The sequence below is a fragment of the Panthera leo genome, chromosome E1, assembly GCF_018350215.1.
Source record: "Panthera leo isolate Ple1 chromosome E1, P.leo_Ple1_pat1.1, whole genome shotgun sequence".
NCBI classification, from domain to species: domain Eukaryota; kingdom Metazoa; phylum Chordata; class Mammalia; order Carnivora; family Felidae; genus Panthera; species Panthera leo.
Window position 1 is genome coordinate 61,091,669 of NC_056692.1, and position 26,958 is coordinate 61,118,626.

At 57.6% G+C, this 26,958-nt stretch overlaps 2 protein-coding genes across 2 annotated transcripts in view; one reads left to right on the forward strand and one right to left on the reverse strand.

Moving 5' to 3' along the window:
* TBCD (tubulin folding cofactor D) overlaps positions 1 to 21,163 on the forward strand; it is a 159,110-nt gene extending 137,947 nt beyond the window's left edge. The window contains 13 exon segments of the mRNA XM_042916798.1: positions 114 to 232; positions 720 to 811; positions 1,361 to 1,501; positions 4,411 to 4,494; positions 4,758 to 4,916; positions 4,990 to 5,128; positions 7,059 to 7,180; positions 9,255 to 9,332; positions 13,865 to 13,954; positions 14,273 to 14,360; positions 15,285 to 15,394; positions 17,530 to 17,614; positions 20,964 to 21,163. Of these exon segments, the coding sequence (XP_042772732.1) occupies positions 114 to 232; positions 720 to 811; positions 1,361 to 1,501; positions 4,411 to 4,494; positions 4,758 to 4,916; positions 4,990 to 5,128; positions 7,059 to 7,180; positions 9,255 to 9,332; positions 13,865 to 13,954; positions 14,273 to 14,360; positions 15,285 to 15,394; positions 17,530 to 17,614; positions 20,964 to 20,978 (1,322 nt within the window). The 3' untranslated portion in view covers positions 20,979 to 21,163.
* The window catches only part of B3GNTL1 (UDP-GlcNAc:betaGal beta-1,3-N-acetylglucosaminyltransferase like 1), a 94,025-nt gene continuing 88,213 nt past the window's right edge, over positions 21,147 to 26,958 (reverse strand). The window contains exons 12-13 of the mRNA XM_042916801.1: positions 23,974 to 24,076; positions 21,147 to 21,790 (exon numbers count right to left, since the gene is read on the reverse strand). Coding sequence (XP_042772735.1) covers positions 23,996 to 24,076 — 81 coding nt within the window. The 3' untranslated portion in view covers positions 21,147 to 21,790; positions 23,974 to 23,995. The remainder of the gene's footprint in view (positions 21,791 to 23,973; positions 24,077 to 26,958) is intronic.

The following is a 26,958-nucleotide window of genomic DNA, read 5'->3' on the forward strand; positions in this document are numbered from 1 at the left end:
AGCTGGCGGGGCTCGTCCATTTTTCTCACCGCTGCCTCGCACATTTCTGAGGTCTTAAGCAGCACGTGTTGTGCAGGAAGGAAGGCAGCGGCCCTGTTGTCACTTCCTTTCAGAGGAGCTGACCCGGCAGTATCTCGCTGACCTGCAGAGCCCAGAGGAGCTGACCCGCTGCGGCTTCTCGCTGGCTCTGGGCGCCCTCCCGTGCTTCCTCCTGAGCGGCCGGCTGCAGCAGGTGAGGTGCCCCGAGCCCTGCGAGGTGGGCCCGCTGGGGGAGGGGCCAGGCAGGATCCCACCGCAAATCCACACCCGTCCAGGCGAGTGGCCGTGAGGACGGCAGCAGGGTGCTACTCTTCAGGGTGCCTGGTGGATGGTCTCACGTGACCGGAGGGACTTGGAGGGGCTGAGTGCTAGTCTGATGGAAGGAAGCTGTTGCTGTGTCTGTGGAAACACACTTGCCCTTAGACGTGTGCTGTGTCCCCTTCCTCCTGTCCCAGATGCCTTGGGGTCGGAGGCACTGCACGGACCTCCTAAAACTCAGCTACCCGGCTCTCAGGACCTAACGGCCCTTGGAGAAGTAGTGGATCGAGATACTGAGAAAACTGATCATTGGTCACAATGTCCAGCCCTGGGCCATGGGATGGAAAGGTGGCACTGGGGGTGCCCCGCGGAGGTGGTCTGCCCGGGGCACATTCTGTCGGTAGCTGGTTACCATCTTTCAGGTGCTGGCAGGCCTGGGAGCTGTGACCCTCATTCGTCCCGAGGATGTGAGCTTTGCTGAATCCAGGCGGGATGCCTTGAAGGCGATCTCGAGGTGGGTCCCCGGGCGGGCCCCCAAGTCTCTGCTCTCCCCTGCGCCAGCTTCCAAACACTGAGGGCTCCAGAGAGCCCACTATCACCCGGTGAATCTACTTTGAAGCAACGTTGTAACTTTTTATTTTCTCGCTGGTTGTCGCTTTGGTGAATGTTAACCTTCTGTGCTTTAGGAACACCAGGCCAGCTCGCAACTGGGGCGTGAGCCTTAGCTGGAGTCTGGAAGTGCTGTGTGGAGCGGTCTGTGGTGCCGGCCACATGTGCACACACGCCAGGACGTGCTCTCCTCTCTCTTCCAGATCCTCTCCTGCTCTGCGTGACGCTACTCCTTTCTACTTGTCAGGATGGAGGGTGGGGGGGGGGGCACGGGGCACAGGTGCAAACGTTAGGAAATGTGATTTTGGGGGAAATGTGTCATTCACCGTGTGCCAGCAAGGAAGAAGCTCTGGAATTCTGCATCTACGTCTGAGGTTGTCCTGTTCCGAGCATTTCCTGTTGGGAAAGATGGGGCCTCAGACACTTGCCATATTTCACACGTTTTTAATTTCAGGGTTTGCCAGACGGTTGGCGTGAGAGCAGGAGGGGCCCCAGACGAGGTTGTATGTGAAGCGAACGTCTCTCAGATTTACCGCACGCTGCTGGGCTGTCTGCGCGACTACACCACCGACAGCCGTGGGGACGTGGGCGCGTGGTAAGGTGGCAGGCGCGCCAGGCCCTCTGCTCGTCCTGGTGGGAGTAGCTTTGCGGGTGGACGGGGCTATGTCCAGCGTCTCCTGTTCACGGTCCTTGCCCGGTCGTGTGTTCCTGGGACAGCACAGCGTCCGCAGGCCCGGCTCTCAGCTGCGTTCCTCTCTTCTCTGAAAAACACTAAGTTGTAACACAGACGCTGATGTCGCTTCCTCGTCCTAGCCCCTGTGGTCGGCTTTCCAGTTCTCTCTTGAAAAAGTTCACACAAACAGAGCCCCCAGCGTAGCCATTTAGGGCAAGAAGGGGCCAGACTACTTTGGAGGAGGAAGGAGCTGGGCACTGTGGACCTCGGCTCCTTGTGACGGGAAACAGGAAACCAGGAGGAAACCGGTGCAGCTGTCCCCGCGAGGAAGCCCCCAACACCCTGTTGCAGCCCGAGCCATGAGAAGGCTGTGGCCGTGGTGCTCTGTGTCTTTGTGTCGTGTCTGTTCTTACGTCAGTAGCTGTCGCCTTTCCAGCATCTCAGGCTGCTTTTCTGTCTGCTGTGAAGACCAGACCGTGTTGCCCTTTGACCGGCAGAGCTGAGAGCTGCTTGCACGACTTCTGTCCCCCGTTCTGGACGCCCCGTGGTAGGGGCTGGCCGCGCTGGGGATGTCTCTGGCGTCCACGGAGTCACTTTTATTATGACGCAAACAGAAGTTGAGCTTTATGTCAAAGCTCAAAAGAAGAAAAAAGGAAATGAACATGTTTTCCGAAATCTGACAAGGTTTTGGCCACATTTTTTGAAATCTCCCCTGAGACCTTCCACTGCCCTGCGAGCCCTGAAGCTCCACTCCTTTTTTTCAGTTTTTTCTTCTTAAGTTGTGTAAACTCTGCTAATTTATGTTCAGGTTCATTGGCTCTTTCTTGTGTCACGTCCATGCTGCCATCCGGCTCACCTGGTGACATTCGAATCTGTGTCGTCGTGTCATTACAGGTTCCTTTTGGTCTCTTCCCCACTTTCTGTGTCTGCTGACCTTTCCGCCTTTTCATTTGTCAGGATGTTCCCTCACCCCACGGGCTGCTTCCCTTCCCTCCTTCTCAGCCTCCGATGGTGTTAGGGACACGACTCGCGTGGGCTCCTGACAGCCTTGACATGTCCTCGTAGATGCAGGCACCTCCCTAATTCCTGTGTCCTTGGGAAGGCCAGACAGCTGCCTTGTGGCCCCCACAACAGCATAGCCCCGACCCCTGTACTTCTCTGTCCCTGTGGGATGAGGGCCACGGGGCTGCACCCATCGGGGTCTGTGTCAGTGATGACGATCTGACCCCAGCCCGGGCTCACTTGTGCGCCTTGGAGAGCGGGTCCTTCCTCCTGCTCCTTTGTGGGGGGCGGGGGCGCGTGTGGTTTTGGAGCACATTCTGGCTCTGGGCGGTTTGCTGTGGGGACGGGTTCTTTCACCCCTCCCGAGGGTGCTGATGGCTTTTTTGTGGCCAGTGGGCCTGGACTGAGTACAGAACTGTGGTCTCCATCTTGCTCCTGCGTGGGCGTGGTGACCCCTGTGAGGGCCCATCTGTCCCCTCACGTGGCCCTGGTCATCCTGACTCCTCACAGTTCAAGCTAGAAGGATGGTGGGTTGTCATGGGCCCCTCAGGGGTACAGACGCTGACGTCTGTGAGGAGGAAGCTCGGGTGGGCTGTGCACACAGGTACTCGTGTCCTTCCCGAGGGCCCACCACTGGGGAGTGCGTGTCAGAGCCCAGTGACGTTTGGTCCTTTGTCAGAGATTCCCACTCTCAGTAGAAAGTCTCCAGTGTTCGTTTATTTTTTCTATCTCTGTTCCTTCAGCACGTCCCTCGCGGTGGTTCCTGCGGCAACCCTGCGTCTGTTTCTTTTGTCGTCTTTTGCTATTTTAACACCTGGTCTTTTTTTGTTTTTCTGTCTATTCCTTGTGGTGTTAACTCTATCCAGAAATTGTACGTTCAGAATTGTGGAGGCTTTGGGAATGCACCTCCCTGCAGGGATCACGAAGGTTCCATCTGTCAGGCCTGCGGTGTGGGTGCAGATTGCCTGATGCCTTCAGCAAGCGGTCGGGTCGTGCCTGTGTGGCCTCCCAGCTGCCCAAGCCCGGCATTTGGGACGCTGGCCCGTGCTTGCCCTGCCAGGAGCTGGTGAGGCCGCGAGGGCGTGTGCAGCTTTGGGTTTGTCCTCTGTGCATCCCCACCACCTCTCCTGTGAGTGCTGTGCCCACAGACACTGGGGGTCCATGGGGACGCTCAGGCCTCCTGCCCCCATGCCCTGCCCACCCTTGGCGTCTGTGTATTGGGTCCTGAGCAGCATCTGGTTGGCAGCCTTGCCCCAGGGACAGTCTGCCCAGCTCCTGTGAGCCCCCTCAAGGCCAACTTGCGCCTTGAGCGCCCCACACCTGCGCTCGGTTCGTCCGCCAGGCTCCCATGGGCCAGGACCTCCATCTGTCGGAGAGGGCAGGTTTGTGGTCCCTGCTGCTCAGCTGTGTCCCCAGTCTGAAGTGCCGCTTTCACCCTGGGTCGGTCAGTGACGCCACAGGCTCAGGTTTTCACGGCGTGGAAGCTTCGTTTTCTTCAGCGTGAGTGAATGTGGAGTGAGTCTGTGAGAGCAGAGAGTGACATTCCGGTCACCCGCTGCACATGTCTGTCCCGACATCTCTGTGCTGGTTTTGGGGTAGAGTCATGCTGTTTGTGCGCACACTGGGGACGTGGCATCTGCCTTCGGGCGTCAAATGCGCATCCTTGCTGGTGGAGCGTGGAGAAAGCGTGTTGTCGGCTGCCTGTACTGGGTTTGGTGGATGTTTCTCACTGAAGCGATGGTCAGTCTCTGAAACTCGCTCTGGTTGAGGGCGTGTGGCCGACAGGTCACATGGCGCCTGGGCTCTTCACCGCATCGTTGTCCCTGCAGGGTCCGCGAGGCCGCTATGACCAGTCTGTTGGACCTGATGCTCCTGGCGGCGAGGGAACAGCCAGAACTGATCGAGGCCACTGTGTGAGTGCCCCCCGTGCGGGGGTTGGGTCCGGCCTGTGGGTGGGTGCCTGCATCAGGGGTGCGGCCGGGGTCTCTTGGGCCTCCCTTCCCTCCCACCTGCCCCACCCCACCCCACCCCACCCCACCCCACCGCTTCCACCCAAGACCTGGTGCTCAGGCCTCTGAGGTGTCAGGTCTGCTGCGGTGGCTGCCGTGCTTGTGGGGTAGCTCTGGGTGGTGCCCTGGGCTCACACGGGGCTGACGGCCTTGCTCTTGGTTTGCAGCTGTCAGCAGGTCATGTGTTGCGTGGCCCAGCAGGCAAGTGAGAAGATCGACCGGGTCCGCGCGCACGCCGCCCGCGTGTTCATGGCCCTGCTGCATTCTGGTGGCTCCCCTGTCCCCCACGTGCCCCATCGAGAAGAGCTGGAAAAGCTCTTCCCCAGGTACGGGAGGCCGGGATCCCCGACCCCCAGCGGGCACGGGCGACCCTCCAGCTTGTCGGCTCACTGTCTGCAGGTCCGACATGGCCTCTGTGAACTGGAATGCGCCATCCCAGGCCTTCCCTCTCATCACCCAGCTTCTGGGGCTGCCTGCCTACCGCTACCACGTCCTGCTGGGGCTGGCCGTGTCTGTGGGCGGCTTGACAGAGTCCACGGTAAGGAGGCCTCTTCCCAGGTCCCACGGTTGTGGGAGGCGTCTGCCCGGGGGCTGGGGCAATGTGGGAGGTTCGAATGGGCACACACGGTGTCTGGCGCCTTTTCGGGTGGCAGCCAGAGGCTGAGAGGTGCATTCTGGGAGGCCTGCTGTCGCCTTGTGTGCTGTTTTTTTCCTGCTTTGGGGGTCAAAGTGGGGTCAAGGGTCCACCCCTTCCCCTGGCCTTGGGTTTCCAGGGCAGGACCCCCAGGGGTGGCATTAACCTCTCACAAGAGTGGGCTGGTGTTCCCGCTAGGAAGAGTACGGAATTACGAAGAACACTGCGGGGAGCTTCTGTGCGCCTGGCATCTCGCCACAGGCAACACAGAACAGTGTGGTTTTGTGTTCCCTGGGCTTGTTGGCACACGTGGACTTCACTTGCCAGCTGCTGCTTGACCCTCTTTGTCTTCGTCTATCTTCTTCGTGCTGTCTTTCCTGGATAGGTTTGGTCTGTTGGGTGCGTTTTCCGTCACCTGCTGTCCTTCCTGCTGGTGTAGCGGTCATGCGGTCCCTTAACACAGTCTCCACTGGACCCAGAAGCAGTGTTGGGGGGGGGGGGGGGGCATGTGTCCTCCCCTGCACGGTCACACGCAGGCTTCCACGGGGATGGCCGTGCATCTTCTGTCATCTGCCCTTGCCCTCGGGGGCTGCTGCCGCGGGAGCCCCGTCTGGTGGCGACGCCCGCCGCCCAGCCCCGCTTGGCGCTCGGCAGCTGCCCTCTGACGCTCCCACCTGTGATCTGTTGGAATTCCTTGTCCGCCCAGTGGTGTGTTCACGGTTCCCATCTCCTCTGGAACGTTCTCTGCCCTCCTCATTCTCGTTCAGGGTTTCCACGCCCCACATTTCCACCTATGCTCTGTCCTCCCTGGTTTTCAGACTTCTTTTCCAGGTGCTATTGTGTTCTGCAGCTTTTTATTTTTTTAAGTTTACTTTTATGTATTTTGAGAGACAGCAAGCAGGGGGAGGGGCAGAGAGAGAGATAGAGAGAGAGAGAGGGAGGGAGGGAGGGAGGGAGAGTCCTAAGCAGGCTCCATGCTGCCAGTGCAGAGCCCGATGCGGGGCTTGATCCCATGAACTGTGAGATTGTGTGTGACCTGAGCCGAAATTGAGAGTCGGAGGTTCCACCAACTGAGCTCCCTGGGCGCCCCCCTCTTGTGCTTTTGCACTGTGGGCTTATCCCTGTGATTGTGTTTTCCCTGACAGGTAACCGAGAGCATCTCCATGTCCCTTGTCTCATAGTTATGGTACCTGCGCTCTTAGGTGGGGCCTGAGTCTGCTCGCTTCCTCTTGTTGACACATTGCCAGTGACTCACTGTCCTGGGTCTGTGCGTGGAGGCGTGTGACGCCGGTCTGGGGGGGCGCTGCCTTTGCCGCTGTGGGCAGTGTCACAGGGCTTGGTAGGAGCAGGGTCTCCTGGGCGCCAGCCTCCAGCTGCCGGTTGGCTGCAGGGCGCCTGGATCCCTGCTGTGCCCGCTGCCGGCTGTGTCCGCATCCACGTTGGTCACCGTGCACGGGACCAGCTCTGTGTCAATTCCTTCTGCTAGTCCATTGGGGTCCGTGGGGAGGGTCTCTGAGTATCTGGTCCCCTGACCTGACCTGCTTCCTGGGAGACCCTCTGCAGCCTCCACTGAGGCCAACTTGGGGTCGTTGTGGCAGATTTAGCGCTCAGTCTGTGCTGCTGCCCCAGGGGAAGCATTTCCGTGTCAGTGCTCATTGCACGTCTCTGCTTGTGCCCCATCTGGCAGGACATTTCGAAGGCCCACATGCTCTGTGGCTCCGTCCCCTCAGCTCCCTAGTGGATGTTCCAGCGTGACCATCGAGGTCGACCCTGGGGCAGGTGGCGAGGGGGCGGTGGTTTTGTCACCGTCACGAGAGCGCTTTCCCCGTTGCAGGTCAGGTACTCCACGCAGAGCCTCTTTGAGTACACGGCGGGGATCCAGAAAGACCTGCGGGCCCTGGAGGGCTTCAGCGGGACCCTCCTGCAGGTCTTTGAGGACAACCTTCTGAACGACAGGTACGGGCCGGGGCCTTCGCGATGGTTCTCAGACCTCCAGGGTGTCGATTGTTCTCATTGGGATTTCACTTCAAGGGAGCGGTGAGGTAGATCCAGGTGGGACCCGGGGTGCCCCCAGCTCGCGGGACTCCACTGGCCACACCACCATCACCGCGCCAGTGGAACTAGCACGCCTGTATGCACTGGGCGTGAAGACGACCCAGGCTGTGAGCCTGGGAGGGTGAGTGTGGATTTTCCATGAGGTGACATCTCCCCGGTCTGTGCATGGACGCGTCCACTATGTAGACAGGGTCTCTGCACGCCAGGACCGAACATCACAGCAACAGCTGGGGGACGTGTTTTCTGAGCATCTTTGCCACGCTGTTTTGCTAACTGCTTTTGCACGAAGGCGATACCGACCCCACGGGCCCTGACCCTGGGATGGGGTGTTCCCTGAAGCCCTCTGACAGGGTTCAGACTCAGTTCAGGACTCAGTTCTCAACTGTGGGTTACAGCGGTGTGGCCGCAGGCCATCACCAGGCCATCCTGTCTGTGAGAAACAAACGGGAGTTTAGCCATTGGGAGTGTGAGTGACGTCTCATGAAAAGCACACGGAGGGTGCAGTTCGATGGACTCTGTCAGCAGCCCCGAGACCATTCACGACACGACACGCTCATCCCCCAGAAGCGCCCTGTGCCCTCCCAGCCCCAAGGCAACTGCTCATCTGCTTTCTGTCACTGGAGCTTGTTTGGCATTTCCAAAACACATTTTTTTTTTTTTTTTAACGTTTATCCATTTTTGAGAGAGAGAGCATGAGTGGGGGAGGTAGAGAGAGGGAGACACAGAATCAGAAGCAGGCTCCAGGCTCCGAGCTGTCAGCACAGAGTCTGATGTGGGGCTCGAACTCACAGGCTGTGAGATCATGACCTGAGCCGAAGTCGGATGCTCAACCGACTGAGCCACCCAGGTGCCCCAAACCTTTTAAATGAAAATGTAAAATTCAACTGTTTTAAAAATGCTCACATTTTGTCATACAAGACTCACTGTTGTTTTGTACAATTAGATTTTCTCACTTATGTACCACTTTCTTTGCTCTGTGCTCCTTCTTAGTTTTTGGCTTTACAACCTGTGATCACTTTTCTTTTGGCTGAAAAGCATCCTTTTGGCTTTCCTTTGGGAGGGTCCTCCTGGTAGAAAACTGCATCACTAGAAATAAAAGCAAATGGTTTTCAGTCTGAATAATGTCTTTTTTTTTTCTTTTATTGGGGGGGAGGGGCAGTAGGAGAGAGAGAGAGAGACAGAGAGAGAGAGAGAGGGAGAGGGAGAGGGAGAGAGAGAGAATCCCAAGCAGGCTCCATGCTCAGCACAGAGCCCGACACGGGGCTCAAACCCATGAACCCTGAGATCGTGACCCGAGCCAAAGTTGGACGCTTACCCAACAGAGCCCTCCAGGCGCCCCTTGAGTTTTGAGATTTCTCACCTGCGCTGCACAAACCCTTCGTCAGACACCCTCTTCTGGAGCGGTGGCTTGTCCTTCATGCCCTTGGCCGACTCTTAGCAGGTGCCTGCATGCTCTCCAGCTTCTCCCCTGTGGTTTTGCAGGTGTGTTTGTTGTCAGGCAGAGTCCTAGCCTGACTCAAGGCCATGAAGGTTTTCTCTTATGTTTTCTAGAAGACTCCCAGTTTTGGGTTTTATGTTTAGACGTAAGGTCCATTTTGGGTTACTTTCTGTGTGTGACATGAGTGACGGATCCGGGTCCGTGTGTTGGTTCCGCCTGTGAGTGTCCAGTGTGTTGAAAGACTGTCCCTTCCACGATGTTGCTTTTCCACCTTTTCATAAATTGTGAACATGTAAGCTTATTTCTGGACTTCTCTGCTCTTTGGTTTATGCTGTCCCCAATCCCTCGAGCTTTGTGGCTGAAATTAAGTGGTGCCAGCCCTGCTGTCTCTTCCCTTAGTTGTTGGGGCTTTCCTTGATCTTAGCATTTCCATATGAATTCTTCAGTAGGTTTGTCATTTTCTACACCATGTTCTGCCCGGATTGGGATTGGGATGGGGTTGGCGCCTGGCCCTCAGCGCTTGCCTTCTCCTCTCAGGGTGTCTGTGCCGCTGCTGAAGACGCTGGACCAGATGCTGGCCAACGGCTGCTTTGACCTCTTCACCGCGGAGCAGAAGTAAGTGTGCCCCGCTCGGTCCCACTCTGTCGGGCAAGCCTCGGAACGCGCCTTGTAGAGATGAAGCGATGAGATGCCGGAGAGGAGAACCTAGAAGGTGATTTTCTGCGCGTTCAGGAACGGTCTGTGCCATCAAGAGGCTTCGGCTGCCCTCCGGTGAGGCTGGGGCTGTGCCTCGGCCGGGCTCCTATGGTAGCACTGGCGCCCAGGTGGGAAGAGACCTAATGAGGTGAGGCGTCTGTACTGTCGTGGTGGCAGGGCTGGTGCTGAGGCTGGAGAGCCCCGCACGGACGGAGGAGGACAGAGTGGGTCCGCGGGGGGCTGGCCAGGTGTGGGCACAGAGGACGGGTGCACAAGGGTTCTTCGGACACCCTAGTGCAGGGACACACAGCAGCCCTGGGTCAGCTCCTGGCCAGTGAGCTCTGGCGTCGAGGTCATGGTGGCTGGTTTATCTCATTAGGGCCTGATGATTTCCACTGGATCCCAGGCTTTGAGGGCTTTGCCTCTGGGCTGGGCCTTTTGTGCCCTGTGGGTCGCCTGGAGCCTCCTCCTCCTGGGCACGTTTCGGGGACGTGGGAAGAGCCATGCCAGGTGGGCCCTGAGTGGCGTTTTCTCACGTGCGCCATCTCCCACTCTGTTTGCTCCTGGTGACAGCCTTTGTGGGCTGTCAGCCCTGCTCCTCGGTGGCACTGCTGCCACCGTGTCCCCTCCGCACTCACCTTTGCCTCTTGGGCCTCGGTGATCGCTGTCCTCCCTCGGCAGTCTGCAGTCGTGTGAATTTTGTTGGGTTTTAGTGTCAGGTGGAGGGTGAGTCCGGTGCCTGTGCCTCCATCTTTGCCGCGTCACTGACTCCCTAGTGTCCAGGGCCATCTATCTGCACTCAGGACTCGCCAGCCTGGTTGTGGGATGGGGTCCTTGTACGGATTGCGTCGCTTGGCTTGCTGAACATTTTGTTTCGAGACCTAAACGCAGATTTTCCTGGCTTAAAATTTTTGAAAGAAACAGGAGAAAGTGTCTCGTTAACAAACACGGCTCATTTTATTTCTGGGCGGTTTTGTAGTTTTGTCAGTTCTTTCCTTTTTTTTTTTTATTTTAAAAGTAGGTTTCAAGCTTGGCATGGAGCCCAATGTGGGGCTTGAACTTACGAACCGTGAGATCATGCCCTGAGTTGAGACCAAGAGTCAGACGCTCAAACAACCAAGCCACCCAGGCACCCTGGTGGTTTTGTCTGTTTCTGCTTTGGGTGTTTGGTCTTCTGTTCTGGTGCGTGCGGGTGTAGGTTCAGGCTTGTGTTTCAGTGGCCCGTTTCATTATTCTGGTGCTGCTTTGTTTTATACTCTGCCTGCTCTTGTGCTGATCAGGCTGCACCAGCTTCTTCTGACTTTGAACTTGTACCTTTCTCTGTTCTGTGACTCCTGTCTTCACGTACTTAAATTTGGTGCATCTCTTATGAGCAGCATGAAAGTCAGTCTGACCTCCTCTGACTGTTAAACTGGGTCATTCGGCCTCGGAGCTGCTTCTATGGATGTTTTCCACTGGTCCTGCCTGCTGCGCGTCCCTCCTTCCGCCCTGTTTGATCAGTTAAATGATTTTTATCATTCAGCAGCACTGTTCACTTTCTGTGTTTTCAGTGGCCACTCTGTCAAAGTCTCACTTTCTCTGTTTTGCCCTCTTCCTGGACAAAACCGAGGACATTAACATGTTTATTTACTTCCCTTGGGTTATGTGAGCTCATCACGTGTTGTATCATAGGTACGTTGTCACTTGTGCGGTTGACAAGTTAACTGTGTTAAGTTACCCACATACTTGCTGCCGTCTGTGTCCTCACTGCCCCAGCCCCGCTCACCCTTTCCAGGTCCCTCTAGTGAGGTCCACTGGCAGTAAATCCTTTATGATTTTGTTTGCGAGTTACTTTCAGAGCATATAGGACTCTAGGCAGACGTTTTATTTCGGGACCGAAACCTCTTTCTTGTTCTGACTTCCATTGCTTTTGAGATGTTGCCTGTCATGTCTGACAGAGGCAGTCTGGGTTTTCTGCCTCCTTTGAAGTTTTCTCTCCAAGAAATCTCCACTGCCCGTTCAATGGGTCTAGTTGTTGATTACATACTTGTCTGTCCTGCCACAAATTTGTTAAACTTGAAAATGTGATTTTGTTTGTTTTCTGTGTTCTAGAAAAATCGGAGGATGCTCCGCCCCTCCCCCGCCCCAGCTCCCCCAAGGCCACGCTGCATCCCATGACCTGTCCTCCACTTATGATTCTTTCCTGACCCATTTCCCCTCCTCCTCCTCCTCCTTCTTCTTCTTCTTCTTTTTTTTTTTTTTTTAACATTTATTCATCTTTGAGAGACAGAGAGGGAGAGAGAGTGTGATTGGGGGAGGAGCAGAGAGAGAGGGAGACACAGAATCTGATGCAGGCTCTAGGCTCCGAGCTGTCAGCACAGAGCCTGATGCGGGACCCGAACTCACTGGCTGCGAGATCATGACCTGAGCCGAAGTCAGACGCTTAACTGACTGAGCCACCCAGGTGCCCCATCTCCTGACACATTTCTGACCCAAGTCAGAAAACGGCCAAGTTGAGGTGTGCGGTTCTTATTTTCGGTTTTTGTTTTCTTATTTTCAGATGCAGCTTTTCCTTTAGTTTGTTTCCCAGCCTGCCAGCTTGTTGCCCTCCTGGACATGGTGTTGGGGTCTTTCCGTGTGCTTCTGGTCTCCGTCCTCGTTGGGCTGTCTGGTTTCTACAGCCCATGGTGTTGGGGGTTGGGCTTTCTCATTTGTCTGCTTACTCGTCGTCTGGATGCCGCGTGTGTGCAGGTAACCTGAGGCCACGGCATCTTTGTTCGCCCTTTCTAGGCCTCGAGGGCAGCGGTAGCAATCCAGACCCTCCCAGCTCCACATCCCAGAGAGGTGCTCCCCCACCTGGGGGTCGCCTTCTAGGTCTGGCAGGTGCATACCTGTGTCGAGACCGAGCTCTGGGTCTCCTCTCAGCTGGAGGCTGGGGACAGCACACCGGGCTCCTCTGGCAGGTCGGTATGCCTTCGTTGTGACGCACCAGTGGTGCCAGGCTCACCTCTTGGAGTGGAGGCAACGGAAACTCCAGCTGCTGCCTGTAGAATGGTCTCTGGGTCCAGGCAGGGAGGGGCTTCTGTGCAGGTGGCTGTAAGCCAGCAGGTTCTCTCGTGGCCCAGATGCGGGTGTGTGGGAAGAGACTGCAGCGGGACAGGAGAGCAGGTGGGGCCACAGAGCCACTTACACAGCAGATAGTCAGTCCGCATGGTTCTGAAGGCAGGAGGTCTGAGGTCAAGGTGCCAGCGATTCAGGTCCTGGTTTGCAGAGAGACCCTTCCTGCTATCTTCACGCGGCAGAGGGCGGTCATCTCGTGTGTCTGTTCTCATGAAGACACTCATGCCATCGGGGGACTCAGACTCGTGACCTAATTGTGTCCGAGGCCCCGGCTGGTAATACCCTCACAGTGGGGATCAGAGCTTCAACGTGTGAATTCGGGGGATGCAGACGTTCAGTCCAGGTCACAGATGTTTTGTCTGAGATGCTCATTACATCCCAGAGGGATGGCTCTTCAAGGCTGGAGCCCAGTGGAAAGAGGGTGGGTGGTGTGTGAACTGGGAGATCAGCAAGGGAGCGGGTGTAGACAGAGAAGGGACCGATGGCTCTGTGGGGTGTTGCATTTTTATGAGGAGGACGAGGAGCAGGAGACAGCAAAGCCCCTGGGAAGTAGGCAGAGTTGGAGCATATCACAGCAGGGTCGTTGGTGATCACGTAGGTGGGGGACGGCGTGACTGTGGCCCCTACTGACACGGTGGTCACTTGGTCCCTGATGAGCATTTCGGTGAGCCGTGGGGAGAAGCCTGTGGAGGCGAGGGGCTGGAGGTGCACACTGACCACTCTGGGTGACAGGGACACGGAGGGGGCGGTTGGGGTGCCAGCTGATGGGGAGAGACTGAGGGCCACTGTCCCTGAGGACAGGACGTCTCCCCAGCAGCTGGGGAGGAGAGCACAGGGGCAGTGGAACCCCATCCCCCCCTCCCCGCATGGCTGCCACACTGGAGACAGAGGAGTGGATCTCTCTGGTAGGGACTTTGCTGTCCTGACCCCCCATATTGTCATCAGCTGTGCAGAGTGTAGGACACGTGTCCATGCTCTGGCCGCTGCCTGGTTCTCCTTGGCCCCGGGGCCAGGCCTGGTTATGAGATGGCCATCCCTCCCCTTGGTCCTGCGTTGAGGCCCCACTAGCTGGTGCTACCGTCTGGTGCACCTGATTCCTTCCCTTGTGGCGCGCCTGGGATCCACCTGCCCCCCGACCCCCGCCCCCGTCGGCGAAGACGGGGAGGCGCGTGAAAGGGACAGGCGGCCATCTGTCCTGTGCTGGTAAAGGAGCCCATTAATGTAACCTGTTGTGGTACCCTGAGGGACACGGCCCTCTGGTCACCTGGGCAGCGCTGCACCAGATGCCGCAGTGGGTCCGTGCTCCGCGTGCTCTGAGAGCTCCTCTCTGGTGTCCCGTCCTTCCCTTGCAGCCACCCCTTCGGCGGGAAGCTGCTTGCGCTTTGCAAGGAGGAAATCAAGAAGTCTAAGGATGTGCAGAAACTGCGGTCGAGCGTCGCTGTGTAAGTCTCCAGTTCCTCGTTGTGACGGTAAAAGGAAGGGTCTGTCAGGCGGGAGATACTCACTCTGGAGTCGGTGTTCCGACTTCCGTGGACAGCCTGTCGGTCTCAGGGGTCAGCGCAGATGGCCTCCGGGGAGGGGCTGTGTCTCTTCGGGGGCGTCCTCACCGGAGGCAGGTTTCCCTAGAAACAGACCCGATTCACCCGGCACTGGAGAGGCGGACGTGTTGTTCCAGTGGATGCTGGACGTGGGGCCACGCTCGCCCGGGTTCTGTGGGGGTGGACGCAGGGCTGTGCTCACCTGGGCCGTCACTCCCGCAGGTTCTGCGGGATGGTGCGGTTCCCGGGCGACGTGAGGAGGAAGGTGCTCCTGCAGCTGTGCCTTCTGCTCTGCCACCCGTTCCCTGTGGTGAGTGTGCTTGCGGCTGCTCCCCGATCACGCGCTGGCACCTGGGGCCGTATCTGGGGGCAGCGCTGGGCTCACACCCCACAGGGTGCATGTGGGGGCCCCATGAATGGCGGGTGCTGCAGCCTGACCCACCCGGGTCACGTGTCCCGGGAGTTCCATTTTCCACTGGCTGAAAAACCACTCTTCAAATAATGCAAACGTGCCACTTTGCTAGAAGGTAAAAGTGATGCTTGTATTGGACATACTGGTTCTCAAAGTGGGGATCACTGGGCCAGCTGCAGCAACCCCTCATCAGAAATGCAGATTCTCAGGCTGCCCCACCTGCCGACTGAGGAACCCTGGGGGTGGGCCCGGGGTTCTGAGACCACCCGCCCCACAAGGTGTTTTGCAGGCAGGTAACTCGAGAAGAAAACAGGGGAGGTGGGTTCCTGGGTGAGGAGCAGGGTTTTTTTGTTTTTTTTTTTAATGTTTGAGAGAGTGCACATGCGAGAGGGGGAGGGGGGGAGAGAGAGAGAGAGAGACTGACCATCACAGAGCCCCATGTGGGGTTCGATCCCATGAATCGTAAGATCATGACCTGAGACAAAAACCAAGAGTCAGACCCTCAATCAACTGAGCCCCTGAGGTGCCCTGAGGAGGCGGGTTTTAGTGATGCATTTTAGTAAGAACAGTGTGGCCTCACTCCTCCCTGAGGGGCAGCAGGGAACAGAGAGCAGCCCACACCGCGGCTTGCTTGTCATGGGTCCAGCTGTGGCCAGGGCCCCAGGTCACTTTCTTCCTTTTAACAATCTATATGGGTCTCAGGTTCCAGTCCGACCTGGGGGCGTGCCTGGCCCCATGTCCCTGCTCCCCGAGCAGGGTTCTGTCACTCTGCTTGGGTTCTATGGGCCTTGTCTTCCTGCTGATGCGCTATGTCCTACCCAGATCCGGAAGACCACGGCCAGCCAGGTGTACGAGATGCTGCTCACCTACGGTGACATCATGCGTGAGGACGTCCTGGATGAGGTCATGGCTGTGCTGGGCACCACGGCCTGGTGAGTGCAAGGTCCCTTCCCATCTCCCCACCCGGCCCGGTGCGGCACTTTGGTGAATAGGGATGTCCAGAGCCTCCCTTCCTGTCCCCGAGGTGTCCCCCAGAAACCCTCTGAAGGGGTGAGGAGAGTGAGGCTCCCAGCCCTCGATGGCGTTACCATGAGGTGGTGGCCCTGTTTGTACCCAGGGGGCTGGGCAGTCCCTGAGGACACGGGGAGGGGAGGAGGTGCCTCTAGTTCAGTTGGGAAAATGTTCAAAGTGAAAAGGTGGGTGGTTCTGATCACTGATTGGTTAGAAGCTAATTGTTTATTTCTCTCTGGGCCGCTTTTGTTAAGTAATTGCGTCGTGGGCTCTGGGTGCCGATGGGGTCGGGGTCACTTTGGGAATGGCTCCTCCTGCCCCCGAACTGCAGCATCAGAAGTGCCAAGAGGGGAGCGGCAGGGGGCGGGGTTCACCCTTTGCGGGGACGTGCCAGCACTGTGGCCAGGGCCTCCAAGGGGACAGGTGCCGCCACGCCCAGCTCCCCACAGAGGAGGCTGTGGTGGCAAAGGCCACACGTGGATGTGTCCAAACATCAGAAAGGGTGGAAGGAGACCAGAGAGTAGGTGTTCCCCTGCCCTTGCCCCTCCCCCTCCCCAGCCCTCTTGTCCCAGATACCCGGTTCCTTCCCAGGGTGTCCAGGGCCTTTGGCTTCTCGCGGGTCCCTCAAGTCACAGCTGGGCCCCAGAGCTGGTTTTAGGTGCAGTGTCCTGAGGTGTCGTTTGCTTTTGGACTTGGTAAGTTGGGACAGCAGGTGTGTTACGTGGGGGCGGGGCTGATGGAGAAGGATGCGTGGACAGTGCCGAGAGCGGGAAAGGCACAGCCCGTGAGCGCAGGCTTGATCGGGTGCACCAGATAACAGGTCACAACAGCCGTGTGGGGGATGCTGCCATGTTCCAGGCACCCCGCGTGCTCACGTGCGCACATGCTCACCCACACGTGCATCTACAAGGTGACGGCTGTGCTCACTGCCCATCTTAGGCCAGGCGGTGGCCCATGGAGGCACCGGTGGTAAGGTTGGTGCGCTGGCATCAGCAGGTGAGAACACGCATAGCCAGCTTACGTGTGTTTTTCCCCTGAGATTGTGACCTTCCTAGGAGGGCTGAGCTGTCCAGAGCCCCAGAGGCCGGCTCCCGTGCTCGGGCGTGAAGGACAAAACAGGGCCTCTGGTTTCAGGGCTTCCTGGAGGTTTTCAGGGATACGTAGATCTTGGGGAGGAGGGAACTCCGGTGAACGTCTTTGCCAAGCCGCTCATGAGAGCTCCAGAACCGAAAATGTGGGCTCGGGAGGTGTGGGTGACCCACGTTTTGACCAGCCGGGCCGCTGACCTAACCCCGTCCCCAGGGCCCGCCCTGCAAACATCTGTGGGGAGCGTGTGAGTTCTCGCTGTGGAGGGTGCTGCCACGTGGTCAACTCCAGGTCACTTGTGCCCCATGGCTCCGGCCCTCCCCCCTCACCGTGGGGGGTGCACGGGGCCCTTTTCCCAGCACACTTGGTGTTGGAATAAATTCCAGAGAATTTTAAAGTAATTTTTTCTTGTTTCAGAAGAAAAATATAACTTAATCTTTATTTTTTTAATGTTTTTTATTTACTTTTGAGAGAGAGAGAGGGTGTGAGCAGGAAAGGAACAGAGAGAGAGGGAGACACAGAATCCGAAGCAGAGTCCAGGCTCCCAGCTGTCAGCACAGAGCCCGACGTGGGGCTTGAATTCATGAACCGCAAGATCATGACCCGAGCCAAAGTCGGACGCTCAACCGACTTGAGCTAGCCAGGCAGCCCTTTAATCTTTAATTTTTTAATTAAAGTGATAAGCAGCTTTTGAAGTCCAATAAAATTCAAAAAACCCACCTGCCCTACCTCCTCGGGCCTTAGCGTTTCTGTCCGTGTCGGGCCACCCGTCTGGGGCCACACCTCCCCCCCAGTTGCCCCCGCACCTGAGGGAGGGTTTGGCAGCTGCCGATTTCCCTGGTCTCCACCGAAGCAGAGGTGCTGGGGTCCTGTGCACCCGGCAGCAGCTCCTGAGAGCTTCAAACGTGAGGCGGGTCCCAGCTCGAGCACCGTGCCGTGGCTGACGCTGCTCCTGCCTCTTCTTCCCCAGGGATGCGGAGCTCCCGCTCGTCAGAGGCCAGCGGAACCGCCTGTGTGACCTCCTCGGTGTGCCCAGACCTCAGCTGGTCCCCAAGGTAGCCGCGCGGCCCTCGGCCACACTGGGAACCTGGGCCCCTTCCCACACGAGGCCTCTAAGTGCAGCTCCCAGGAGCCACTGTCCCGAGCTCCAGTCTGGGACGTTCTGGGTCACGTTGACTGCTGGGCGCGTGCCCTCACCCCGCCTGCCCCGTGTACACTCTGCTGGCTCCTCCTCCCAAAGCCAGATGAGTCTCACAGGCTCCTGCGTGCACGTCCCCACCAGGCGTGTGTCAGGTGTGTCCTGTGGGCACTGCTCCCAGACACGTCCTCTGCGCCACCAGCCCTCAGCGGAGTTGTCAGTGACCTAGTTCACTCTCTCAGATGTGCTCCTCTGTCACGGCCGAAGGGAGGCTGCCTCGGGCCGGTTTCCACCATCACTACCTCCCTGGATACTCGTCTGGTCCTGGGACTCTGTCACCCCAGGGTTCCCACGCCCCTGGCCTGTGCACTGTGGCTGCGGTGTCCTGAGGTTGCAGGGCCCTGAGCTGTCCCTCCAGGTTCTGCGGACCATCAGGTTTTAGGGTCTCGTGTGTGTGCTTGCAGGGAATCAGGACAGACTCATGGTCAGTGTCTCCTCAGGCCGTGGGCTCTGCCAGAGCGCAGCGGCACATTCTGTGACCGCTGGGGACAGGGCTGGTTCCTCGGCCCCTCGTTCCTGATCCTGCCCATTGGCTGTATTCCCCCGGACCTGGGTTTGGACCCTGGCTGCTGCCGAGCTTTTATTGAGCAAGAACATCCACGCGGGAGCGCGTGCGGTCCGGCTCTGTGCACACACGCAACGGGCACCTGGCTCAAGGGCGGAGCCCCCGGGCGGGCTGCCGGGCTAGAGTGTTGCTGCACGAGATGCTGGTGAGCAGATTCCAGAAGGTGCTCGGGCTGCGTGTGCGGTGCAGGTGGTGGGCGCGGCCAGCACCCCGTCTGCGGTTGTTGGCCTGTGGGTCCCCTTCAGTGTTTTTGTCCCTGGGCTCTGTGGTGTGCATGGGCCCTGGAATTGTATCTGCAAATATCTGCTTGGGGGCAGGGGGCGCGGCTTAGGGTTCTGGGCTCCAGCCTTCATCTCGTCCCGCTCCGTTGTTCGAGGAGCTGTTGAAGGTCTTACCGGTTCTAAGGCCGTGTCTCCTCAGTGTTTCTTAAAAGCTTTATTGTTTTACTTCCTACATGTAGACGCGAGGCCACTCGGGACTGGCAGTTGTGTGTGGTGCCGGGGAAAGGCCAGCAGACGCTTCTTCCACATGCAGTCCGTGCAGCCCCATTCTGGCCACGCTGTCACTGTGGTCAAAGTGGTCGAAGTGATGCATGACTGTCCTCTCGGGTCCTGTCCTCCACGATCTGTCTGTAATCCGCACCGGCCTGTCTTGCTGACACGGGCGTGGGTCTTGTGAGACGTCGTGGTGCTCGTGCATTTCCGTCTCGGGTTTTATTTTTCCAAGACCATCTTGACTCTTAGCCCCCTTGGGTTTCAGAAACCTGTGTGGAATCGTCATCAGTTTGCAGCAGGGAATCAGCCAGGTATTCGGCCGAGGTCACTTGGAGCCTCTGGGTCCACTTGGCGAGAATAGACGTCTGTGATAGAGTCTCGTGGCCTTGAGTATGCAGGACTCTGTTTTACAGCTTTGGAACTGCCCTGTGGTCTTGGATACTCTCTTCTGTTTTCCCACTTTTTTTTCTCAGCATTTCAGTTTGGGAAGTTTCTATCGACCAGTCTTCAGGTTCACAGATTCTTTCTCTGGCCGTGTCCCGTCTTCATTTCTGTAAGCATGTTCCTGATTTCTGGTGTCTCCTTTCATTCCTTGACTTTCCACCTCTACTCTCACTGCCCATCAGTCCTTGGTGGTGCCCACTTGCCCCAGCAGAGCCCTTGCCACGAGTCATCCTTGTTTTAAGCCCTGGTCTGATTATCCCAACTCTGCCGTATCTCAGTCTGGTCTAGATGTTGGTGCCATCTCTCCCAGTTGCTTTTTCTCGCCTCTTGGTGTGTTTTGTAAGTTTTTGTTGGAAGCCAGACCCGTTGTGCTGGTAACAGGAACTCGGGCCTCAGGATCATGAGGTTTGTGTCTTCCCAACAGGGGCCCCTCTGTTCAGTATTGCCGCAGCTTCTCCGGCACGTCGTGCCCTGACCTGGGCGTCCCCGCACCGTCCCCCTTGGAGCATCCGAGTCTGAGAGAGGACCCACGGCCGTGGCCCTGGAGCCCTGCCGGGGAAGCGGTGGGCTGTGTGGCAGTCTGCGGTCATCTGAGCGGACCTCAGCCATGGGCTCCCGTGGGGCAGCTCTGTCCCCCTGTGCCCCTGCAGGTGCCAGGGGCTCTGGCAGTCCTCTTCCCTGGAGCGGAGATGCCCAGAGTGTGGGGGACTTTCCAGGATCATGACCAGTGAGCCTGGTGCTCCCAGGGTCCCCCCAAGATGGTGCCCACAGAGTCTGGCCGTCAGGTGTGCCTTCTGCCCGGTGGTCTCTGCTCCCGGCAGGGTCTGCCCGTGTCCGAGTCCAGCCCTCTTGTCTGGAAGAGAGAGAAGAGGGGCGGCCTCTCTTCTCTGACAGGCCGAGAACGCGCAGCATCTTGTTCTCGTCTTTGCGATGTTGCGACACGTTGGAAGTGACGTCACTCGGAATGTTCTTTATCTGTAAAAGTGCTTCCTGCCTTCAGGTCTACTTTAGGGGTAACCCAACTGCACTAGATTTTTGGATGTTTATACCATTTCCTTTCTTACATTTAAACGGGTCTCTTAAAAATGGTAGTTAGGTCTTCTCTGTATTTAATCCAGTTGAGTATCTTAATTGGAGTTTTGTCCCCTTGTATTTAACGTGTGGTTATGGGTTTGGGTTTACATCTATGATCTTTGGTTATGGCTTGATCTGTTTCTTTCTCTTGGCCTCACTTGGATTTGAAGGGTTTATCGCTTCACAGCCCCCACTTGTACGGCTGCTACTCTGCTGGCAGGGACCGCGAGAGCACGCAGTGAGCGGGAGGGCGGCACCAGGCGGGACCCCTCTCCTCGCCGTGTCCTGTCAGCTTTCCAGTCTCTTCTCCTTCAGGCTTGGAATCACGTTATTTCCTGCATCCGCTCCGGTGCCACACAGTGTGGTGGCCCTGCCCACTCTTCTGTTGGGCACCAGGGGGGCTCCGTGAGGGGTGCAATCAGCTGGCCAAGCACAGTGCCAGCTTCCCAAGTAAATATGCTTTTATCAGGAATATTTCACACACAGTGGATGACGTTTGTGGAAAAGTACCGGGAACCTCTGCCCGCTGCCTTGGGGTTATGTTGGCCTCAGGGTCCTGGGTGGCTGGGGAAATGGGGGCCCAGAGGGGGTGGTGCTGGTGGTCTGACCCTGTGCTGTGTCCCCAACAGTCTGGCACCCGCTGAGGCCCCCTGCCCGCCTGGCAGCGGGGAGGAGCCTGATGACAGGACGGGACAGCTGGACATGGCGCAAAGGGACTTGAAGTTCGTCACCACGGCGGCGGTGGCTTTTCCTCACATGTGCCCTGGGATGTTGGTGCTTTTGCCTTCACGTCCACGGGAACCCCGTCTATAAAATCATGTTCTGAGCAGTTCTGTGTCTCTGTGTGTGATGCTGATGCGGGGGCCTGGGGGGCGGAGGGTGGCCCCAAGCGACCCTAGACGGGCCAGAGAAACGGCCAAGGGGTGGGCTCCCAACCTTGCCTCTGCCTCACCCCATCGTGCCCGGTGCTTGTGGGCGTTGCACGTGGTCACCTACCCTCACATGGTTGTGGGCAACCCAAGCATCCTGCCTGAGCCTGGCTGCGCCCCCACAGCAGAGTCTCGAGTCAGGAGTCAGGAACCCAGCGAACAGCCCCGCGAGCGTGTGTCCTCGGATCTCGGGTTCTCCGGCGACGTGGGGAAGCACCACGGTGCACCCGCTCACCTTGGCGAGGTGTGTCAGTGGGGCTGCGCCTCGTCTGCGGGCTGGACGCAGGAGCTGCCGCCCGCACCGGAGGCGAAGGTGGTGGCCGCGCTGGGTTCGGGGCCCCGCGCCAAGGACCGACGGGGTCAGGGCCGGGGAGCCAGCTGCCCTCTCCGGCGTGCACGGGAACGGGGGCCGAGCGGCAGGTGCTTTTGCTGCGTCCTTCAGCGGGAGTGGTTTCCTTGCCTGGGCCGAGGCACCATGTGGGAACGTTCACCTTGTGTGCTCCCCTGACGGCGTCCTGTCAGACCCTCTGGAAGGGAAAGTCGTACGTTACTTTGTGAATTAACTTTCACTGTATCTCGAGCCTTAAGACGTGCTTCCCTCTCTGAAGTAAGTAGGGAGTTCCCATTTTACTCCATCATAGGTAGGGGACCAGCTAGAGAGGGATGAGCTAGAGGACCCCTTGCTGGCGGGGGCCGGAGGACGGCAGGTGGGGAGCCCGGCCCTGCAGAGCAGCGTCTGGACCTTGGCTGCAGAAAACCCAGCACGCGGCTTCTGAGAAACAAGAAGATGAACTGTTTCTTGTGTTTAAAAATCCACAAGATTCCAAAGAAGGGCCCTTTTGGACACACGGAGACCGGTCGCTGCACACAGACCCGCAGAGGCCCCGCATCTCAGAGCTCTTTGCCCGCCAGCGTGAGGAAAGCCGAACGGACCACGGGCCGCACACGGCCCAGCGCCCCTGCTCACCCTCGGCCACGTCGGACCCTGAGGGTCACCCTCGCTTAGACGCAGGTGACCGGGGTCACCCTCCCTGCAGCTGCAGGTTCTGGAGCCCCCCTGGGTCCGGGTGACGGATCCAGGACAGGGGCTCTGCGCACTCACAACTTGGGAGTGTGGCCAGGAGCAAACGCGGACTGGCCCGGTCAGCAGCTCCAGGGCCCGGAACCACACGCGACGGCCAGTGTGTTGGGCTGTCTCGGAGGGAAGCGGTCGGGAAACCCTCCAAAGGAGCAGCGAGCAGGTGGGCGCCCGACAGAGAGGAGCACCTGGTGAGCTTGGGGAGCAGGAAGCCAGTGTGCCTGGGGTGGAACGTGCAGGGGGGGCTGGTGGGGCCACGTGCACACACGGCCACGGCTCAGTCCCCGTGAGTAGCTGCTGCATCCTGAGCATCCGTGTCTGCCCAGCCCGACACTGGTGGCGAAGCTTCGCTGTGGTGGCCTCTTGGGGGGTAGGACGTTATGCCAAGCTGGGACCCTGTGTGGTGGTGCCCTCCGCGGCGGCGTGAATGAGGACAAAAGGGGACGGCGGTGACACCCTGGGTAAAGTGAGGGCAGCCGAGCGTCTCCGTGCAGGGAGGCACGGTCAGCAGACAGTGACCCCGGGTACACAAAACGAATGATGGCTAATGTGGGGAGTAAGTAGAATTTGAAAACGGACAAGGGTAGCAAAAGGTAGGCAGCATAATGAGCAGACATGTTTCTGGAAGACACTGAGCACTGTGGCAGGATGCTGGTCCTCCCGAGCTTTGCACTCGGAACACAGACCCTGTGAGCCCGGGATCCCGGCCTTCCTCATATGAGCTCTTGGCACAGGCTCCTGCCAACCTCCGGCAGAAGTCGCCGACGAGGCAGCATGTCAACGGCCTTGAGTCCAGAGGCAAAGAGGAAGCTGGCTCCCTCACCTGCAGCGAAAGGCGACTTGGTCGCTCACGGCTGACGGGATTTGCTCTCGACCTGGGTTTGAGCACTGGGGTTCCCGGAGCTGAGAGACAAGGTGCGAGACCGCCCAGGGCCTGCGGCAGCCAGTTCAGGAAACCAAGCGAGAACCCCGAACCCCGTAGCCAGCTGCCCGAGGCTGCCAGGACGCGGTTGAGAACTGCCAGCCCCCCTAAGTGGCCCCTCCTGCGAGCAAGGACCAACCAGAGAAAGCCAGACGTGCTCCCCCAGCCAGCGGGCCACCTGAGCCCCCCTTTCCCACGCTGAGTCTCTGCCATCCTCATGGGACCGGAAGACACCGCCCCGCGAGCTCTGAGCCCACAGCCTGCGCTCTCAGTTGCTGGTCTGTGTTTCCACATCTCTAACCGAGTCACACGGGAACCGTGCCCCTGGGTTGGCCTGAGATCGACACAGACAGCCAGACTGCAGCCCCCAGCAGCGTTTGTCCTCGTGGCACAGGGTCCGTCAGGAGCGTGAGCTAACGAGCTCCTGGCGGGACAGACACGCTGGGTGACGGCGGTGCAGGGGCCCCAGCGGCAGAGGAGAGTATGCACTCCACAGACGGTCAGGGACACGCTTCTCAGGCCGTGTGTTCACGGCCCCTCATTTTACCGCGTGTCCACCACAGGCGCGTGCCCTCCAGGTGAAGGGCCAGCCCCACACGCATTCGGTGCCACCTCCCGCTTGGCGTGCTCCCTCTTGGGACCACCGGCCACCCTCCCTGGTGCCCTCGATCTCTCTCCTGGGCTGTGGCTGTTCGGGGCCTTTGGCGCACCTGGAGGCAGCTGTCCAGGCCCTCAGCTGAAGTGAAGGAAGTCCCGGCCCTCCTGCAGGTGTAGCGACCTCAGGTTGTCCTCAAATGCGCCCCCGGTGAGGTCCTGTGAGAGGAACAGCAAGTCTGGCTCAATCAAGGCTCCCCGGCCCACACTGTGGCCCCCACAGATCCCCCCCAAGGGGGCCTGCCTGCCAGGTGCTCTGCTGTGAACTTCTCTGTTAAGAGGGGAGGGGCGGACACGGGGTGGGGATGTTGCCAGAGTTGGCCACAAAGTCCTGCTGGCCACTGGTGGGAGGTGGGGGTGGGGATCCTTCCAGGCACACCCCCCCCCCGCCCCCAGCTGGAACCTGGCCCCTCCCTGCAGAAGGGAGCTGTCCCCTTCACCCCTTGGTCCAGGCCACCCAGCTTCCCTCTCCACGTATCCGCGTCCATGCCCTGCCCCTGCTGCAGAGGCCCCAGCCCGGACTCCAGGAGCTGTCAGCAGACCCCTCTGGCCTCTTGGCCCCAGCCCTGTACTGGGCATTTGGCCGGATGCAAGGGGCTCAGTGTTCACCCCGTTGGGTTCCTCTGTCCTTGGGCCCAGCATGGGGGTCAGCCTGGCTATGCACGCCCTTGACCACTGGGCACCGCTAGGAATGCTTAAATGGGAAAGACCCGAAATTCCTGCACTCTCCTCCACCTGCTGTCCATTCTCAGCTCCACCCCCTTCCCCGTTATCTCTGCGCCCGGAGCTTTCAAAGGAAACGCCTATATTCAGGCCAGCCAAGCTCCACTATGGCCCAGAGAGGAATGGAGGAGGGGGCTCCCTCTCAACAAGATGCCACTGAAGTTAGACGCTTCTGTAAATTAACGTAACCAACAAAGGATCAGGAACCAGAGGCATTAGAACTTCTACAAGTTGTCAGGGGAAGATTTGCCCCCACCAAGTGGGGGGAGCCCGATCAGAAGCGTCCCAGAGAAGGGAGGCACTCAGCCTCATCACTCAGACGCGCGTGCTAAAACCACAGCGAGAGCCACAGCCCCTCCTGAGCCCCAGCTTCGGGGAGCTGGCCCTGACAGGACACCTTGGGGGTGCAGTCCGGGACCCGCACTTCCACTCCTGGATAAACCCAGAAACGGGCGTCAGTGTGACATTCACACGGCTGAATGCCGCAAGGCAACAAGAAAGGGCGCTCAGTCCGCCTCAGAGGTGATGTGGAGTGATAGCACATTTAGTCTCCTTCGCACAAACCACAGAAACAGCATCAGACCGTATGGTTTGGGGTTGCGCGCGCGCGCGCACACACACACACACACACACACACACACACACACGGCAGAATAATTAGCAAAGAAATTATGTGCACCGGGGCAGCTCTGCAGGAAGGCTTTTTTCTGACGTGGGTTGGGCCACTTGTGTGGGCACAACATTAACCTGTGCAGCACGTTCTAGAGCAGATGTCTGCAGTGTTTCTTAAAGGGCCATACAGTAACATTGACCGTTTGGTGGTCATAATATGCTGTGTTCTAATAAAACTTTATTCATAAAAGCAGGTGGTGGGCCATGTGTAGGCCATCGTCTCAATGTGTTAGTAGTTCACAGTAAAAAAGTTTATCCAGAAAAGAAAATTGTGAGGTAAATTGTAAAAAAAAGAAGAGTGGAGGAAGGCTTGTCTTCCTAAACGGTAAATACCATAAAGCCCAGGAATTAACGGTGCTGGTGCACAGACAGTAGACCAAGAGTCCGGAAGTAGATCCAACATAAAAATACAGTGTCTCATTATTAGAAAGGATAGGAATTCCCCAAATAGTCCCAAATTATTTGGGGACAAGTGGGCATCCAAATGGGAAGAAAACTTTGAGTCCCTACTTTATTTATTTTTAAATTTGTATTTATTTTAAGAGTGTGTGTGTATTGGGGGTTAGGAAGGGCAGAGAGAGAGAGAATCCCGATGCAGGGCTCGAACTCCTGAACTGTGAGATCATGATCTGAGCTGAAATCAAGAGTCAGATACTTAACTGACGGAGCCACCCGGGTGCTCCTGAATCTCTAATCTTTTTTTTTTTTTTTTTCCTGAATCTCTAATCTTTACAGCAAAATAAATCCTAGTGGTCAGAGATAAAGTAAAAAGCAGAAATCTCAGAAGCAAACCTGGAGAATGTGCTTTAAAATTTCACATTGAGGGGGGCGCCTGGGTGGCTCAGTCGGTTGAGCGCCGACTTCGCTCAGGTCACGATCTCGCGGTCCGTGAGTTCGAGCCCCGCATCGGGCCCCCGTGCTGACAGCTCAGAGCCCGGAGCCTGTTTCAATTCTGTGTCTCCCTCTCTCTGACCCTCCCCCATTCATGCTCTGTCTCTCTCTGTCTCAAAAATAAATAAACATTAAAAAAAAAAAATTTTTTTTTTAAATAAAATTTCACATTGAGGAATTAATGTCTTAGAACGAATAAACCTCCCAAAGCCATACAAAAATCAATTAATTTGATATCTAAACAAATTTTCCTAAAAGGCAAAAATAAAGTCAAATGACAGAAAAATTCACAAGACCTATCAAAGAGGCTTTTGTCATCATATAAAGAAAATACTAACAGACCAATAGAAGAATGGGCTGATGAATAGATAATTCACCAAAAGGGAAATAAAGATCCTTTTAAACTCGTGGAAAGACACCCTCCGTACTCGTAACAAGGCCTTACAGACCTTCCCCCATGATGTGAAAACATGGCGGAATTTGGCCACGCTGCAGGGGGCGGGCAGGGAGGGTCACCGGTGGGGGCGAATGTTACCGCCCCCTCCTGGGACAGAGCAAAATTCCACGTATATATTCACTGCACCAGTATGTTTGATAGCAAATGATAAAAATGGTCTAAAGGTGTGTTGAGACATAACCGGATGATAAGGGGTGAAACCTCCGTACAAGCGAATAGTGTGCGGGTACGCACACGAATCCCCAGGGGTTCCTCCTCCCGGAACTCGTCCAGCCCCCGACAGGAGCAGGGGTGGTGG